Consider the following 17,844-nt stretch of genomic DNA (forward strand, 5'->3'; position numbering starts at 1 on the left):
CTAAGCATTCCCCTTACCAAGGGAAAAATAGTTAAAGACAGAAAGGTTAAGCATAACCCTCAAGGTGCCTAAAACAGAAATGTCCCATGAAGTACTATACTCTTATTCACAGAGGATATGTTCCAGGAACTTTAGTGGATATATGAAGCCACATATGTACCAAACTCTATATACACACACCATATTTTTTCCTATATCTTCTATAGTGTTGCCACATAGTACCAGTGTTAATCTTCCATGTTTTATGCCATGGTGCCCCTCCTTTTCAACACCACTCCTGCATTGTAGAGACATTATTAAGTAAAAATATAGGTTACTTGACACAAGGACTATAAATGCCTTGACAACTGCTCTGATAACCAAGAGGACTACAAAATGACTAATGAGCAGGTAGTATATACAACATGGACAAAAAAAAATGATTCACGTCTGCTTGTACTTTTTTTTTTCAACTTGCTGTAAAATCTACAATTATTTTAAAATTAAAAATTAGTTCAAGGCTGGGGGTGCAGCTCAATGGTAAAGCACTTGCACAGCATGTGTACAGCCCTGAATTCTGTCCCCAGCACTGTAAAAATAAAATGAAATAAAATTCTTTTAAAACGATGTGTTTACAATAAATATATTAACAGAAATATCTAAATATCAAATAACAAAGAATAAACTTTATAAAATAAAACTAAAAGAAATAAATTGAAAAGTAGAAGTACATTATTATTAGGATATAGGAAATTTATAACATAAGGTACTTCTCATCAATAATACTTTGTACCTGAATAAAGAGAATACATCAAGTGTTTATGAAGCACTCACAAAAATTACCAAAAGCATACCATCAAAAACTAATAAGTTGAAAATAGATATATTCCTCAACATTCTCTGAAAGTGATACAATAAAACAAAAATAGTAATTAAGACAAAGAATAAATATAAAAACACATATTTACCACTTAATCTAAAAGTTATTTTCCCAAGTGGTAAATATGTGTTTTATATTTATTCTTTGTCTTAATTACTATTTTTTGTTTTATTGTATCCCTTTCAGAGAATGTTTTGAGGAATAATACTCTATTTTCAACTTATTAGTTTTTGATGGTATGCTTTTTGGTAATCTTTGTGAGTGCTTCATAAACACTGATGTATTCTCTTTATTCAGGTACAAAAGTATTATTGATGAGAAGGACTAATATTTAATGTTATAACTTTACTGGATATCCTAATAATATGTACTTCTACTTTTCAATTTATTTCTTTTAGTTTTATATAGCTTATTGAAAGTCAACATTTTACTTCTTTGTTCTTTGTATTTTTTTTATTTTTTATTAAATTACTTAATTATTCTAATTTGTAAGTTTATCACTCTTAAGTTCTGCCTGCCATAGAGTCCCAGTACATGGACATAATTCTGTCAAGTTCTTTGGCACTGTAACTGGTCTTTATTCCAGTTTTCTATATCTTCTTCCTCATTTCCATTTGCAACCTCATCAGAATTCCTTTACCATCCACATTTCTACCAACATTCTGTTCACAACCACTTAAATAATCTCTGTCAAGTTTTGGACTTTCTCCACAGATATTCTCTTCTTTTGAGCCCTCCCTAGAATAGCCCTTAACATTCCATTCATGGCAATATGGGCTTTTTCCATCATTTACTTCAAAACTATTCTGGCTTCTTTCTACCTATTAATAGTTCCAAAGCTGCTTCCATAAATTCCAGTATTTACAATAGCAACAACCTCAATCCTGGTACCAATTTTTTGTCTCGGTCTGTTTTGTGTTGCTATAACAGAATAGGTAAGACAGGATAATTTATAAACAATAGGATTTTATTTCTCATGGTTCTGGGACCTGGGAAGTCTTTTTAAAAACCATGTAAGATCAAAGCCCTATCCTTAAAGTTTTTCAATTTAGCTAATGATACTAGTGCTTCTATTGAAGCATTTAATTCCACCTTAATCCCCTTGCTCAAATTTTCTCCCTCAAGGCCCCATTTAAGGAAAAATACATTAAGTCCTCTGGGAAGGTCAACATTTTATGAAAATTAATCTCTGAAATTATAATGAATGAAATGTCTAAAAATATTATAATTTATTAAAATGAGGTATCCAAGAGTAAAAGTTTATAAGTTTAATTATAGCTCAGTGGCAGAGCTCTTGCCTAATATGGACAAAGACCTGGGTCCAATCCCCAGCACCACCAGAAAAAAAAGGTAATGGTAGAGATAAAACTTAATGGTTATTCACTTAGATTTTAAAATCAATCAACTCCTAAAGAAATGCACACCTGCCAACATAATGGATAAATACAAAACTAAATGTAACCCAATCCTTCCCCCACTATGATTTATCTGACACAAATCTGGCATTTAGATTTTGATTTAAATTTCAGTAAAAGTTGAAAAGATCAGAAAAATATAAATATACTATTCAATCTGAAAGGTAGAAAAAGAATTATAGAATCACAATAAGTTCTTCCATATCACATTCTGAAGAGAAGATATAGTAAAATTTCAAAATATATTATGTAGAGTATCAATATTGTTCCATAAATGACAGTTTTGGAATAGCTCAGTCCTGATCCATGGCCTCTCAAGGAAGACATTTGGGAAAGCAGAAAAGCAGAGACAACTGTCCCATTTTGGAGATAGTCAGATTTCTAAGCTGTAAAATGTGAAGAGTAAAGCAATCCATTTCATTGCTTCTTCTGCCTCCAATACTTTAAGTAAATTCTAGTCCAGCTCTCAAAACTACTTCCAAAGAAAAAAAAAATCCAGGGATAAGATTGGTAAATAGCTTATATAATACACAACAGAAAAAGTCTTGTAGTAAGTCTATTTATTACAACATCTACTTTCACATTATTATATTCTATTTTCTTGCTTTCTTGATTATCATCAGTCAGGAGGACAAGTCTATTCTTTGTTCAATAACTACTCTGTGCTTCCAAAAGTCAAGAGCCTACTGAAATCGAAGCTGCAACAGTTGAAAACAAGGTCACAAATGTGAATGAGACAAAGTAAGAAATGGCCCTGAAGCTTAACAAGTCAAGAAATTGTAAATGCAGGTGACTCACAAGTCAAAGGAACAAAGTAAAATTTTTAAAAAGCTTCACACTAAAAATAGATCAAACTTAAAAAGTTATGTTTTTAAAAAAAATAAAATTTTTCTGCATTTAAAAAACAATTAGGTTTAAGGATGCAGCTCAGTAGTGCTTAATATGCATGACACCATGAGTTAAATCCCAGCACCATGCAAACATAAATAAATAAATAAATAAATTAGTATGTGATTTATTTGCCAAAACAAAACAAAAAAAAAAAATTCTTAACAAAAAAAAAAAAATTCAATACCAGATCCAATGGATCACAACTTGAAGACAGTCATTAGAACTAGCAGAACAGAGTTCCTAGCAGATATTCTTCTGCAACTGATACAAATCCTTTAGAACTAGAAAATCAATTTCTATATGGAAATGGACGTCAACTAAAATTTTCTCAAAATATTTAAAAATGTTTAAGTCAACTAAACATTTCATACTTACTCCCTTTTTAAATTTATTTTTAATCTCTTTTTATGAAAAAAAATAGAAAGGAAACAAAGAAAAGGGGTTCAGCATTGTAAAATGCACTAGTATGCCTGGGATTAAAAAAGATTTCTAAAAATAAAGAAAATAGCAGAGGAGCTGGTGGTGTAGTTCAATGATAGAGAACTTGCCTAAAATGTACGAGGCCAGCACCTAAACAAAAGAAAAGGGAAAATAAACTAGCAGAGACAATTATTCTGCAATATTATGCATGCACTCACTTTTAGCTCTCCTGTTTGAACAGACAAATCTATTTTCAACTTTGTATGAAGAGCAGGAGCTCCAATTTTAAAATATGCCAAGCACTCAAGATGAATTTTTTTCACTATAGCCATCCCAAAGAAAAGCTCCTACCTTCATTAAATCTCAAACCAAATACATGAGTATCTCTTTTTCCTTTACCTCCCATTTACTCCCATCAAATTCTATCAGTTTTCCTAAGTGTGGTGGCACACTGTAATCCCAGTGATTTAGGAGGCTGAGGAAGGAGGATCATAAGTTCAAGGCCAGTCTCAGCAATTTAGCAACCCTATCTCAATCAATCAGTAAACCTCAATAGGCTGGAGGTGCAACTCAATAGAAAACACCCCTGGGTTAAATCCTGGTACCTCCCAAAAAAAGAAAAAAATTCTATTAGTTTTACCTCCAAAATATTTTCAGATGATCTGCTGACTTCCAATATTATGGCAGTCTAATCTACTGTCATCTCTAAACTTCTATGATAGCTTCACAGGTATTTCTACTCTTGTCCTCCCCTTACCCAATCTCCACATGGCAGTATGCATGATTCACTTTACTGAAATTTCATCATGCTATTCTTCCACTATACAAGCTTCATGTTTCACCTAAAATGAAATTCAAACTCCTAACGTTAACCTTCTATAATCTGGATCCTGCCTGATTTAAACAAGCTCAGTTCAAACTATTTTTCCTTTCCATCATACATTCTAAATATGCCTATCTTTTTGTCCCTCAAATAAGTCATATTTGCTTCAGATTCACAACCTTTGCATTTTCCATTCTCTGTTGAAAACATTTTCCCTGATCTCCTAGACTTTTGTTTTTAGGAAATGAGGAACACAATGATATAAAAATTCAAACACTACCAAAAATTATAGAGAAAGAAATAACTACTTAAAATTCTACCAGCTAGAGAGTATTGCCACTAATATTTTGGAGATAAGCCTTTTCTGTATCTATGGTTGTATGTGTCATTATATGATGAATAATATATAAATAATCCTCATGAATTACAATTTTTTCTTGGTTATTCTTTTGCTTTAGTTCTCAACTCAAATACCACTTTCTTAAAAGAGGTCTTCCAAGACCATCAAAGTAGCCTATTTTTATCACATCACCCTGTTTATTTGCTTCATTGCATTTATCTCTCTATGCTTGCTTCTTTGTTTGTTTTTCTTTATTTTTGTCTTTTCCACCCCAACGGAATGCAAGCTGCATGAAAGCAAAAATCCTTTTGGGGATAGAGGTACCGATAAGTGCCTTACCACTGAGCTATATCCCCAGTCATTTATTTATTTATTTATTTGTTTGTTTGTTTATTTATTTATTTAGGAGACAAGGTCTTACTCACTAAATTGCTGAGGCTGACCTCAAAATTTCAATCCTCCAGCCTCAGCCTCCCAAGATCCTAGTATTACAAGCTTGCAAAACCGCACCCACCCAGCAAAAGCAAAATTCTTATTACTACTTTCTCCATCATCAGGATCTAGTCCAATACCTTACACATTGCGGATATCTAATATTTAAGGAATAAAGAGATGATGGTTTTGTTTTAACATTTATAAGCTATCAAATAATAAATTTATATCTCCCATTCAAACTTATCTCCTAAACTTCATACTCATTTAAAACTTGTCAACTCCATATGGAAAATATGTATTATTTTAGTCTCAGTGGATCACCAAACATGTTCCTTCTCATGTTGTTTCCTATTTAGATGAGTAACATACATCAACCAAATTTCTCAAGCCATAAACTCGAGTTTTATCCTTGATATAATCCATCCCATATCCTACCAGTCACCAAAGCCTCTCCATATTATATCAATTCAACCTCCTAAATCTCTTCAACCCATCTGTTTCAATCTGCTTCTCTTCAACCATACCACTCAAGTAAAGTTATCATCTATTATTTCTTTCCTTATCAACTATAATAACCACTCCAGATCCATTCTTATTCCCCTCTAATTTATTCTCCATATTGTACTCTTAGTGGCTATAATGCCTTCCATTAGTTTTAGAATACAACCTAAAATTCTTATCATGAACCATAAGAAGCCCACGAAATGCTATTTGCCTAACTACCCAGCCTTTTCTCTACAATCCAGTCTTTGGTCTTCTTTCAGTTCTTTAAACCTAATATATTCTGGCTAACTTCAGCGCCTTCAAGAATGTTGTTTCTTTGGCCTAAAACACTCTACCTATCATGTTATATCACCCTAAATACACATACTAATCCTTCAGATCTTCATCTCAAACATCACTTCCTAGAGCTGGGGATGCAACTCAGTGGTAGAAAAGCATGCATAAGGAACTGGGTTCAATCTTTAGTATGTGGGGGGGGGGGGTCACTTCCTCAGAGGGTCTATAGCAGAATTCTACACATATCCTTCCCCATATACCAACAATTTCCAACCTCTAGTCCTCCAGTCACACAGTAATGTAGAAACTGCTGTGAAGAGACTTTGCAAATGTAATCAAGGTCATTACTTGGTTGACTTTAAAATAGGGGGATTATCCTGGATTATCCTGGTAGGTCTAATATAATCACTTAAATTATTAAAAGCAGAGAGCTTTCTCATAGCTCAGGGAAAAACAGGAACTCAGAGAGATGCAGCACAGTTGTCCAACAACCTGACTGAGCCTGAAAGCAGATTCTTCCCGCAAAGACTCCAAATGAGACCCGGCCAGCTGATATACTGACTATAAGTAGAGACCCAGTCAAACTGTCTGGGATTCTAACCTACAGAAGTCTAATATAATAAATGGGTGTTGTTTTAAGCTACTCAATTTGTGGCAGCAATGGAAAACTAATACCAAGACTCTCTGATCTTTATTCCCAACCTAGACTGGCCTAGGGGCTCCCATAGCATAATTTCTCTTTCAAAGCATTTGTCAAACTTTTTATTTAATATACTGAGTCTAAAATCTAGTCAAAAGATTGTATTTTGCACACCAAACACCATTATAATCCAATGTCTACACAATTGATACTCATAAAGTTTGATTTAATAAAAAGTACATTAAAGAATGTACTACATTAAAAAAGTACATTTTTAATGTACTTTTTATCAAATTTTCTCTCAAAAGTCTCAATCACAATACACCTCTTGTAAAGTGCTATATTATAAAATACTTAAGAGGCAACTACCATAAACAAGTGACTAAAAAGAGAGGAGGAGAGCTAGGAAGAACGGAATATAATCAGATTCATATGGGCAGTTGATATTTTGGTTTTCCAAACCCTCTCCTACTCATCATTATTCCCGACTCCATGCCCAATACCTCTAGGGGATCAATCATGGCTATCTATTAGAGAATCATAAAACACTGACATTGAGCTATTATCACCAGTAAAAACAGATGATATCCCTCAGATGCACTGAATTACAAATAAAGCTTTAAGACAATTGTTCTACTATTTTAAAGAAATATTTTTCCAATTGCAAAATAATCCAAATTTAGAGATATTACTATTTCATAACAAAGACTAAATATATTAAAACTATCTCATCATAAAACAGAAAGGTCAACAAAAAAGAACAATTTACTTACATTAATGGAAAAGCAAAAAATGGGAGTGTCATGGCAAGTCTTGCTGTAAATTCATCGGGAAGATACCACAAGTATACAATTAAGCATGTAAACAGATAAAGAATTGAAGAATAGAGAATTAATCTTCCAACCCATAATTTTTGTAATCTCTGATTTTTTTCCCTAAATTCTTCCAATGCTTGAATTTCCTGTTAAAAGAAAATTAAAATTCCATGTTACTAAATCTCAAACTTCAAAAAAATTATTAAAATTTTTTAGAATGAACTATTAGAAGCCAATGAATTATAATACCCTAATATTTTAAAACAGAATATAAAAAAATGTGAAGTTTAAAATTTATAATGCCTATTCTGACAAATAACTTTTTAAAATGAAAAATTAAATACTATTTTAGCCCTAATTGGTAAAGATTAGAAGAATGAAATTGACATCATTAAATATTTGTTAAGTCAAATAAGTATTAACTCTTCATCTATAGGCCCTTAAAATAATCTAGCAATTAAAAAAGAATTGATAAAAATTAAAAGAAGAACCCATTCTAGATTATTTATATTTATCACTCCTAATATTCTAAGGGATATTAGTATATTTTTATAATGACAGAAAATATAAAAAGCTATAAAAATTTTACAGACTGATTAAAATTATTGCAGACCTATTTCATCTTAACAATAACAATGGATTATACCATCCATAGATTTAATTTCCTTCTAACAGTCTCTACTACTTGATACAGACTTCATAAGTCACTGAGAGATTTTGGATTTTTCTTGCAAGAACATTTAAGTTTTCAGGCTTACTCGACATCATCTCTAAAATTTCATACTAGATCTGCACTCCAAAATAACATACACTTAACATCTAAAATGAATTAAAATACCTCAAAGCCAAAGAACATACCTTATCTATACTTTCTAGAACTTCTACAGTTGAAGGTTTTGTCTGTTACAGAAAAATAGAAATGAGACAGCATTAAAACCTATTACTGAAAAAAAATAATAAAACACATTACTGCAAACTTAGAAACATTTCAATTTATATAATCATAAAAGACCATATTAGCTGAGTGTGTTGGTACATGCCAATAATCCCAGCAACCCACTCGAGACCAAGGGAGGAAGATCAAGAATTCAAGGCTAGCCCAAGCAACTTAGCAAGACTGTCTTGAAATAAAATTTAGGGGCTCAGGATTGTTCAGTAGTAGACATAGTTCAGTGGTGGAGCATATGCCTAGCTCAAGGTGCTAGGCTCAATCATCCACAATACCACAAAAAAAAAGAAACAAACAAACAAAGACATTCTAATTCAAAATGAGGTTTTCTCAAATCTTGTCAAGCTATATGTATTTCTATTTTCTCTAGAGATTTATTTAAGTGAAAATTATAATTACAAATAGAACTTTAAGATTTCAAACATAAGCATTTTTTTACTTCTTTTCAGTCCAGGACTTTCAACTCTGATAGCTCAAATTTTACCATTCTTAACTCAACAAAACATACTTTTACAGGAAAACATATTTGCATCTGAGAAAAATTTTCTTATATAATGATTATTTAAAAGCATTCACATATCTAAAAAGTTACAGACTGAGTTGGGGTTGCAGCTCAACAATAGAGAACTTGCCTAGCCTGAGAGAGAATCTGTGTCAATCCAGTACCACCAAAAAAAAAAAAAATATATATATATATTATAAAATTAAGGACAGTCTGATTCTCTATTGCTAAAAGTTCACTTAGTACTCTGGAGCTGAAAATCAATAGGTTACCTTCATTCTGATTCCTAAGTATATACTTTTCTTGAAAGATCAAATTTTTGAAAGACATATAAGAATAACTTCATTACAGCAGAGCTTATTTAACAAAGATATGTTTATAATACATAGAATAAAAGCAAGACAAAATGGTTCATGCAATAGTTGAGAAAATATTTACCAATTACATACCAGACAATTGAAGAGAACACAGTGTTTCAAACTCATTGTAGTCCCTATCAGATTTGTTAACATTAGGTTGAATCAAATGAAATAGCCATTTTGTATAAGCCAAAGTAGTAGAAGATTAGCAATTTCATATGGTTCAACCTAATAAGAAAAACAAAGAATAAATTTGATCTTCAGGCAGAACTGTCATAAGATTTTAAAGAAGGAGGTCATCTCATTCATATTTGAAATCAAAAAAGTTGACTTCATAGAAGTAGAGAGCAGAATGATAGTTTCCAGAAGCTAGAGAAATTGGTGGGGAGAAGGTCTGGAGAATTTGGTTGTGGGAGTGAAAAGAATACAAAATTACAAAAAAATTAAGAGCTGAGAAGAATAAGTTCAGGAGATCAGATAGAGTATAGCTAATGATGAGATACTCTAGAAAAAAATGCTGAGAGGATGGAGATTAAGTGTTCTCATCACAAAAAAAAAAAAGATAACAGTGTGTGAGACAATGCATATGTTAATTAGCTATATTTAACCATTCCACAATATGTATCTACTTCAAAACATCTGTCAGTTGAAAAAACAAAGGCAAAAAAAGGAAGATCAGCTAACACCAATATAAAACATGTATTGTTCCAGCAATAGTCAAAAATTAAATTATGTACCAAGTATTGCATATTATAAGTCAAGAAGTAAGTAGTTAATTCTTTTCAGTTAGAGAAGAGCATTTTTCAATAACTTATATTTTCTAGCTCTAAAATTGAAATATATCCTTCTAAAGGCTTACCCAATAAAATCAAACTGCATTTCTAATTTTGTTTAACCTATAATTCCTAAAAGTGTGATTTCAATAAATATTTGTAACAAGCTTTAAGTAAAAAGATATGGTCTATAAAAAAAAGTAAGTGTGGTACAGAATACTTCATTTCAACTACCTTTGAAATAAATTGTAAATTTTGGCAGTAGAGAAAATAAACAAGAAAAGAAAAACATCTGCATACAATACAGAAATAAATTCATAAGTCAAAATGAAATAATTCTGTTAGAGACATTAAACACCTATAGAACTATAAATGCAAATTAAAAAGTAATTCAGAAAATAAAAAAACAAGAGTTAAAATGAAAATCGAATAGATAATATCAAACTGAAGGCTACATCACAAAGAAGACTTTTAAAGTAGCTTTATGTAACATTTATGTTAAACTTAAGAACTAGCAGTAAAGAAAAGCAACTTACCCTCCATCTAGAAAATAATCCACCCATCTTTTATTTGTAGAAACTTGGCACAATGATAAATATCATCAGTTGTCCAAAGGAAGTCACAGCTATAAATAAAGCATGTATTTTAAAAATTTAAGTTAAACAGCATACCCACTATAAAATTTAGATATTGAAATACTACCTAAAAATACTATAAAATAATTTTTTTGGCTTCCACATACATGGAACTTGAATTCAGATAGTCATTGGGATAAAGTTCACCTTTTTAAAATCCCTCAAAAGTGAGGACATATTTAAAGATAAAAATAGAGATAGAGGAAGGCAATTACACATGCAGTCCAGGAGCCTGAGACAGGAGGATTGCAAGTTCAAAGCCAGCCTCAGCAAAAAGCAAGGTGCTAAGCAACTCAGTGAGACCCTGTCTCTAAATAAAACTCAAAACAGAGCTGCAAAAATGGCTCAGTAGTGGAGCATGAGTTCCACCCCCAGTACCCTTCCCCCCCCAAAAAAAAATAGAATTAGAAAGGCTTTTTAAATGACAAAGCATGTTAGGAGTATACTCATATCTTTGTGATTTTCTCTTCTTTAAAGCAGGTTCCTTCTGTTGTTCTTGCAATGAAAGTTTTACTATATTACTTGCATTCTCTATACTTAAGTAAAACCATTTCTATCAATCAATCAACTAAAGTAGTTATTTGGAATTCCAGGAGTTTTATAATGTTCGGAATAACATCACTTTACAAATAATTACAGAAAGCCGAGTAGTGGGGGGTTTTTGTGTTGTTTTGTTTCATTTCAGTACTAGGAACCTAACCCAGGGGCACTCTACCACTAAGCTACATCCTCCACGCTTTTTACTTATTTTATTTATTTATGTTCTTATCTTGAGACAGAATCTCACAGCCTCAAACTTGCCATGGTCTTGCCTCATCCTCCCAAGTCACTGAGGCCTGTACCACCATGTCTAGCTCAAGTTAACTGGATTTTGAATAAGAAACTAAGGATTACAATGCTACCTGTGACCTTGAGGAGATCATTTAATGATGTTGACTAATTTTTTTCTGTAAATTGTAGTTCATAATATCAACATTTTCTCACAAGATAACCTTTAGTAGTATCACCTTATAGTTTAATGATTCAACCAACAACAGAAGAAACATGGCCTAAAGTCCCTCTATCTTCAAATTTTTGGTCCCTACTACTAAACACTACTGTTCAACACCCCAAATAAACATTTCTGTCTGAAATTTAAGTAAGTTCCTCAATCTAGTTGACCTTCCTGTCAGCTAGCTGTATATCCCCTTTTACTTTTCCATGACTCTCAAATCTTTTGGAAGATTCAGCTATATTATATTCTAAGTCAATTTACCATTCCATAATTACATAAATTTTTATTCTTTTTGGTATAAATGGTAAATCTACTTTCTAACTGACAAATTGTTACCAGGTTAGAGGTATATTCTTGCCAATATGTGAAACTAATATATTTACACACACACACACACACACACACACACACACACTTACTGAAAATATACTTCTTAACCATAAAACATAATCACAAAATAATATCAATATCAAGTAAGAATTACAGCACTGTTTATATATTAAAACTAGCCTAAGACATACCTATCTTAAGAGTTTCTCAGAAAAGTAACAAAGAGCCCAAATATAAAATATGCTCATTTATGAACTGATTTTTAAGTACAAAATACCTGTCATCTGCTGGGGAAGGTGGTACATACTGGAAATCCCAGAAAAGTTTGGAAGGCTAAACCAGCCTCAGCCATTTAGCAATTTAGCAAGACTCTTATATCAAAATAAAAAAAAGAATTGGGTATGTGGCTCAGTGGCTAAGCACCCCTGGGTTCAATCCCTGGTAAACCAAAAAAAAAACTATAATATATCTTGAAAAACTCTGAAGATTATAATGACTATTACAATCCACATTAAACATTCAAGTTATTATTAATTCTTCAATATTAGCTCAATATTCAAATTTCTAAAATGTGCTCATGGAAAATCCAGAAACTTAAAAGAAAAGTTTTACTTTCTGAGTCAAAACATTAAATAAATCTCACAACCTTCTTAAGATGTTAAAAATAATCACTAAGAAAGGTAAAAGAATGGAGATTCAGACAAACCACTTAACTAGGTATTTTCAAAGTATATATCATCCCACTATTTTAGAGCTATATATGGTATCTAGCACAGTATTTTGTACACACTTGATCTATATATTTTGGTTTCTAAGAGAATTGTATTCCTCCAGTTCAAGTTTATAGCCATCATACCCTGAGACAAATTTTTAATATTTGAAATTAATAACATCAATATCACTTCATCGGAATTTTGTCTCTAGCATTTTTAATACACAAACACATGTAATATGCTTTATATAAATTCTATCATTTAGTTATTACTATCCCTTCATTTATAAATGAAGAGCCCAAGAAAAAAGAAGTGAATACAGTAGCATCTTAAAGACATTAAGTAGCAGGGTCAGACATAGCATTGTAGTTTTTAATTTTTAAAAAGGTCATCAGTTATTCCCAACAACACAAACTCAGAAACCAAGACAGCTTTATATAGATTAATTTATATATAAAATATGAGAGCACCTCTAACATTCATTCTCAAATGGTTGGTGAAGAGAACTACTGATGTGAAAAGTAACTTATAAACACAAGAGATCCTGTTAGAACACTGTTCGTGCAGTCCAATTCCTTTATTTGATTAAATTTGAATGCTTTACTGCAGATCTGTCTGCACTAAAGAGAAGCTAAATAACTTACCAAAGTCACATAGCTCCAGCTACAAACAGAACTGGTACTATAAAGTCTGAAAATATAGCTTTCACTGCACTGCATATCACTTTTTAAATGACTATAATTTGAAGTGTATGCATAATATCATAATTAATACCAATTTTGATATCAGTTATTTTCGAGGAGGATTGTTTTGGTGTTAATAAAACAAACTATGGCTTAGCTCCAAAGATTCCTGAAGCAAGGGATTGTGCTTTTAAATTTGAACATTAAAACAACATTAGGATGAGTGATTAAATGCCATTTCCATGCTTTCACAATCATAATCAAAAAACAGTCAGCCCTCATTGTTCCAGCAATGTTTCTATCAAATATTGGTATTAGTTAAAGAAGTTGATTTACTATAATGTACATGTGGTGGTACTTTCTAACAGACATAAAGGTGTACCAACATTAAATAATTAAATATTTTATCTAGCTCTAATTTCATCCTTCTATTTTCATCTACTGGTTCTCTCCATTCCACACATCTTAATTCTAACTCCAATGGCCCATATTTACTATGAAACAATAGGCAAATAAATTATTTAACCTCTCTGTTACTCAATTTTCTCATCTGCAAAAGAGGGATAGTTAAAAATAATCCTCTTAAACAGTGAAAAGTTTAAATAACATAATATATCCTAAACTATTTACAATAGTGCCTGACACATAGTCATAACTCAGTATAAATTGTTTTTACTGCTGTGGTTATTGCTATTTTCTGATCCATCTCTGCTTTCTTTCAAATAACTGGAAAATACATGGAAACCAAATAAGACCTAGCATTTTCTTCTGAAACATAAATCAATATCCTTGCTCTCAAGTGGACAAATGGCTCAACCTCAAGTGGCTTGTCCCCAAGAACTCTTGATGAACATGTACAGAGTTTCTTTCCATTCAGAACCTGACATGACCACAAAGCTAGATGCATCTAAATGAGTTTTTTTAATGAACAACAATGTCCACAACATTAATTGAATGTTTTCAATTAACTGCTATTCGCACTCAGGTTTGGGTGTCATTATTTAAAATCTTAAAAAACATTTTTCTTCAAATTTTCAGTTCACTTCGAATCACATTAAAACAATAGAGTAAAATAAATCTAGACTCAAAATTCGGCTCACCTACATACTAGCTAATTGATCTGGGGCAAATTACTTAAACTCTTTAACTCTCAGTTTGTAAAATGGTGAAAATATCAACACTTCATAGAATTAATATATAGATTACATGAAATTATTTATCACTTGGCACAGTGTCTAACATTTAGTAAGTACATAATAAATTTTAGTTATTATTGCTATCACCAGAAAATACATGTGATACTGAAATGGAACACATTTCCTTTTAACTTTTTATTTTAAAAAGCACCTATTTAATAATTGAAAAATAAAATTAATTTGTATGTTTACTGACATTGTATTGTTCTCATTAATCTAATATTAAAAACTCAAGCAAAATATTCCACAAACACTTTCATTAAAATAATCTTGTAGAACTTTGGAGGAAATTTCAAGGAAAATCTAGTTTTATGTTTGATTAAGCAAGTTCCAGACTTCAATATAAACTATATAGACACTCTCAAAAGCATTTTTATAACATCTTACATACAATGTAAGATTAGTGATTTGTATGTATAATATGTCAAAATACACTCTACTGTCATGTGTATCTAAAAAGAACAAATTTTAAAAAGACCAAAAAAACACACAGAAAAAAAGGTTAATGATGATTTGTTCTAAAACTCTAACTTTCAAATGTCCTAACAGAAAACATAATTCTGAAATATTCCAAAACACCACATTTATCATCCCCCAAAAAAAAAATTTATAAAAAGAAGCATGCCTCTGAAAGCACTTTTAATATATGGTTATTAAGTGTTTGCTTTTATAGTAAGTAAATTTCATTGTGAACTAAATAATACCAAAAAATTCTATTAGAGATATTTATATATGAAAACATACCTTCTTGATAGCCATATAACTTCTCCCTTTCCTTACAGTCCTTCAAATTAATAATAAACATTTAAGTTGATGAATAGCATTACTGAACTGATCTCAATAGATGACAGAAAACTTTAAAATTCTAACTTTCAATGCATCAATCTTGTTTAACAAAATGTATTCGAATTCAATTTGGTTCTCCTAAGAAGGCACTATGGGGACGGCTAAGGACAAGGGATTAGGGTTCCCTGCCAGTTTGAATATATGCCTGATACTAAGCCACACCGCTGTTTTAACAGAGTCAGTTTTGTCAAGGGTGAACCCCAGGCCACAGAAAAAGGAGAAAACAGACTCTAAGCACCACAAACCAGAAGCCAATAGAGTAAAGGAGAACATAGAAAACTCAATGAGTCACAGGTCTTACTTAGTACTGTAAGAACACTATGAGCTCACCAAGCCTCCCTCCCTTCTCCCTGAGTTCACCAAACCTACACACACACACACACACACACACACACACACACACACACACACACACACACACCGCCTCCCTCAATTTGCAAACACGGCGTTGAAGATTTTAACCTATTGATGTGGTTTAAATTTGATTTCTCCTTCTACTACACCTAAGACACCTACGCTTCTTCGTCCTTCCCCTCCACCCCTCGACCCGGCCGCGGTCCCTCAAACAATGACAAAGGTTTGTAGAGCCACTTCTCTTAAGTAGCACATAATCCACGCCCACATGCGAGCTAAGCAGCGTGACACTGACAGTTTTCAATCCCTTCCGATCTTTCCAACTCGTGGGGCCTCTGTACAACTCAGGGGAAAGAAAAGGTGGTTTAGAACACTCAAAGTAGATAGTTTAGCGTAGGATGAGCTGGTTTGAGGAGCTTTGGGCTCTTCTCAATACAGGTGGGCCAAAAGCTGTGGCTCAAGTCGGTCACTATCTGGGATCTCCGAAAATAGAGCTAGAGAAACCACCCTGATCAGAACCCGGTCTCGAGAACTCCCGGGGTACCCCTGCCACTGTGCTGGGAAATCAAAGGGGGTAAGGCGACTACACTGGGTAGGCGCGAACCATAGCGGGAGAAGAGCCACAGCCGCAGAGCTCTTAGGCCACTGGGCATAGGGCGGGGACACCTGGGAAAGCAAGCCGGAGAATCCTGAGCTTTTTCCCGGGGAAACTACCAGCGCGCTTCCCTACTGCGGAGCCCTCCCAACTGCCCTCATCCTGAGGCTCTACCTGCGTGAAGCGAGCACAGCCCGGCCTTGGGGTCCACCCCTGCCAGCCTTGGCCGCCACCGCGCAGCCAGCCTCCGGAGCAGGCAGCCGCCACTGACAGAGCACTGGGCCCGGCCAATTCCTTCCCATCAAACCCCGCGCTCCCGCCGACAGCCAATTGGCGCCGCAGCCGCCGCGCGGCGCTCCCTGTCACGTGACGAGGCCGGGGCGGGCGGTTGGGGCGGAGGGGTCGGGCGTTTGGCCTTGCGACACCATGCCCTGTGGCCTCCGTGGCCGCTGGCTGCTCGTCATCACTTCTTAGGGATGTACTGCCATTTATTATGACTCTTACCAATTCAGTTATTTTCTAAGTTTCCTCTGCCTCTTTTTTTTTTCATAGCATGTTCTGCCGAATCTCGCTGGAGAAACAAAATCATGAAAGTGGTATTTGTGGTCCAGACAGCTGCGTGAGACAAGAATGGGGAGGACAAAGAGGAGTGGAGATGGGTGCGTCCGGGAAAGTCTGGCCCTAAAGAATCCCGGATCAGCTGCCGTCCAACCGGCAGCAGAGCAAGTTAACCCTGCGCAGCTTTAAAGAAGCCAGTTCCCAAACGAGCAAGTGGAGAAATTGCACCTTAGATCCTAGGACTGCTTGAGGCTTTTGTCACTCATGGACGTCAAAAAGGGTTATTTGATGATGCTGACCTCACAGGTGTGAGGTGGCAATTTCAAACCTGTGGGTAACAACAAAGCTGAGTTTTTCATCTTAAAACTCTTAGCCTAGAACAGTCTCTAGAGGCCCTAATATAAGGTCTCTAGAGACTGTTCTAGGCTAAGAGTTTTAAGATTTTAAAACTGTATTTGAGATTTTAAACATTGATGCATAAAGAGTGTCGTGCTTCCTGCTAACTGGGAAAGACAAGTCTTGATAACAAATGATACTTGAATGGGGGAGGGGAAAGGGAGGATCCAGAGATGTGCTTATGGTAATGTGGAGAAGGGTAGGGAATCTTAAGCAAAAGCTATTACCATGTTTCACCCCTATGATGTTTTACCCTGTGTGCAAACATTTTTCATGTTTTTCCCTACTTTAGTTATATATATTATAAAATAAAGTTTCTATGATCTTCAAACAGCATATTCGTTTAAATAGTCTGCACTTAAACTCTGACAACACAAAAGAGTTAATAAGAAAAACTTAACAGTGTATCTAGTTAGTAATAATTAATTATACTGGAAGCTACTAGGTGATTCACAGGAGTTTGCTCTCAACACTAAGATCTTTAGTCGTTGCTCTGAATTTGGAAGGATTAAGAGAACAAAAATTTAGTATGCAGACCAGGTC

The 17,844-nt window shown here is 33.6% G+C and overlaps 1 protein-coding gene across 2 annotated transcripts in view; it reads right to left on the minus strand.

Moving 5' to 3' along the window:
- The window catches only part of Lnpk (lunapark, ER junction formation factor), a 72,453-nt gene extending 55,795 nt beyond the window's left edge, over positions 1-16,658 (minus strand). For both annotated transcript variants that reach the window (XM_005324624.4, XM_005324625.5), the window contains exons 1-4: positions 16,522-16,658; positions 10,538-10,626; positions 8,277-8,318; positions 7,377-7,564 (exon numbers count right to left, since the gene is read on the minus strand). In XM_005324624.4, the coding sequence (XP_005324681.1) occupies positions 7,377-7,564; positions 8,277-8,318; positions 10,538-10,564 (257 nt within the window). In that variant the 5' untranslated portion in view covers positions 10,565-10,626; positions 16,522-16,658. The remainder of the gene's footprint in view (positions 1-7,376; positions 7,565-8,276; positions 8,319-10,537; positions 10,627-16,521) is intronic.
- Between the last annotated feature and the right edge of the window lie 1,186 nt (positions 16,659-17,844).

This window comes from Ictidomys tridecemlineatus, chromosome 7 (genome assembly GCF_052094955.1).
Source record: "Ictidomys tridecemlineatus isolate mIctTri1 chromosome 7, mIctTri1.hap1, whole genome shotgun sequence".
Classification (NCBI taxonomy): domain Eukaryota; kingdom Metazoa; phylum Chordata; class Mammalia; order Rodentia; family Sciuridae; genus Ictidomys; species Ictidomys tridecemlineatus.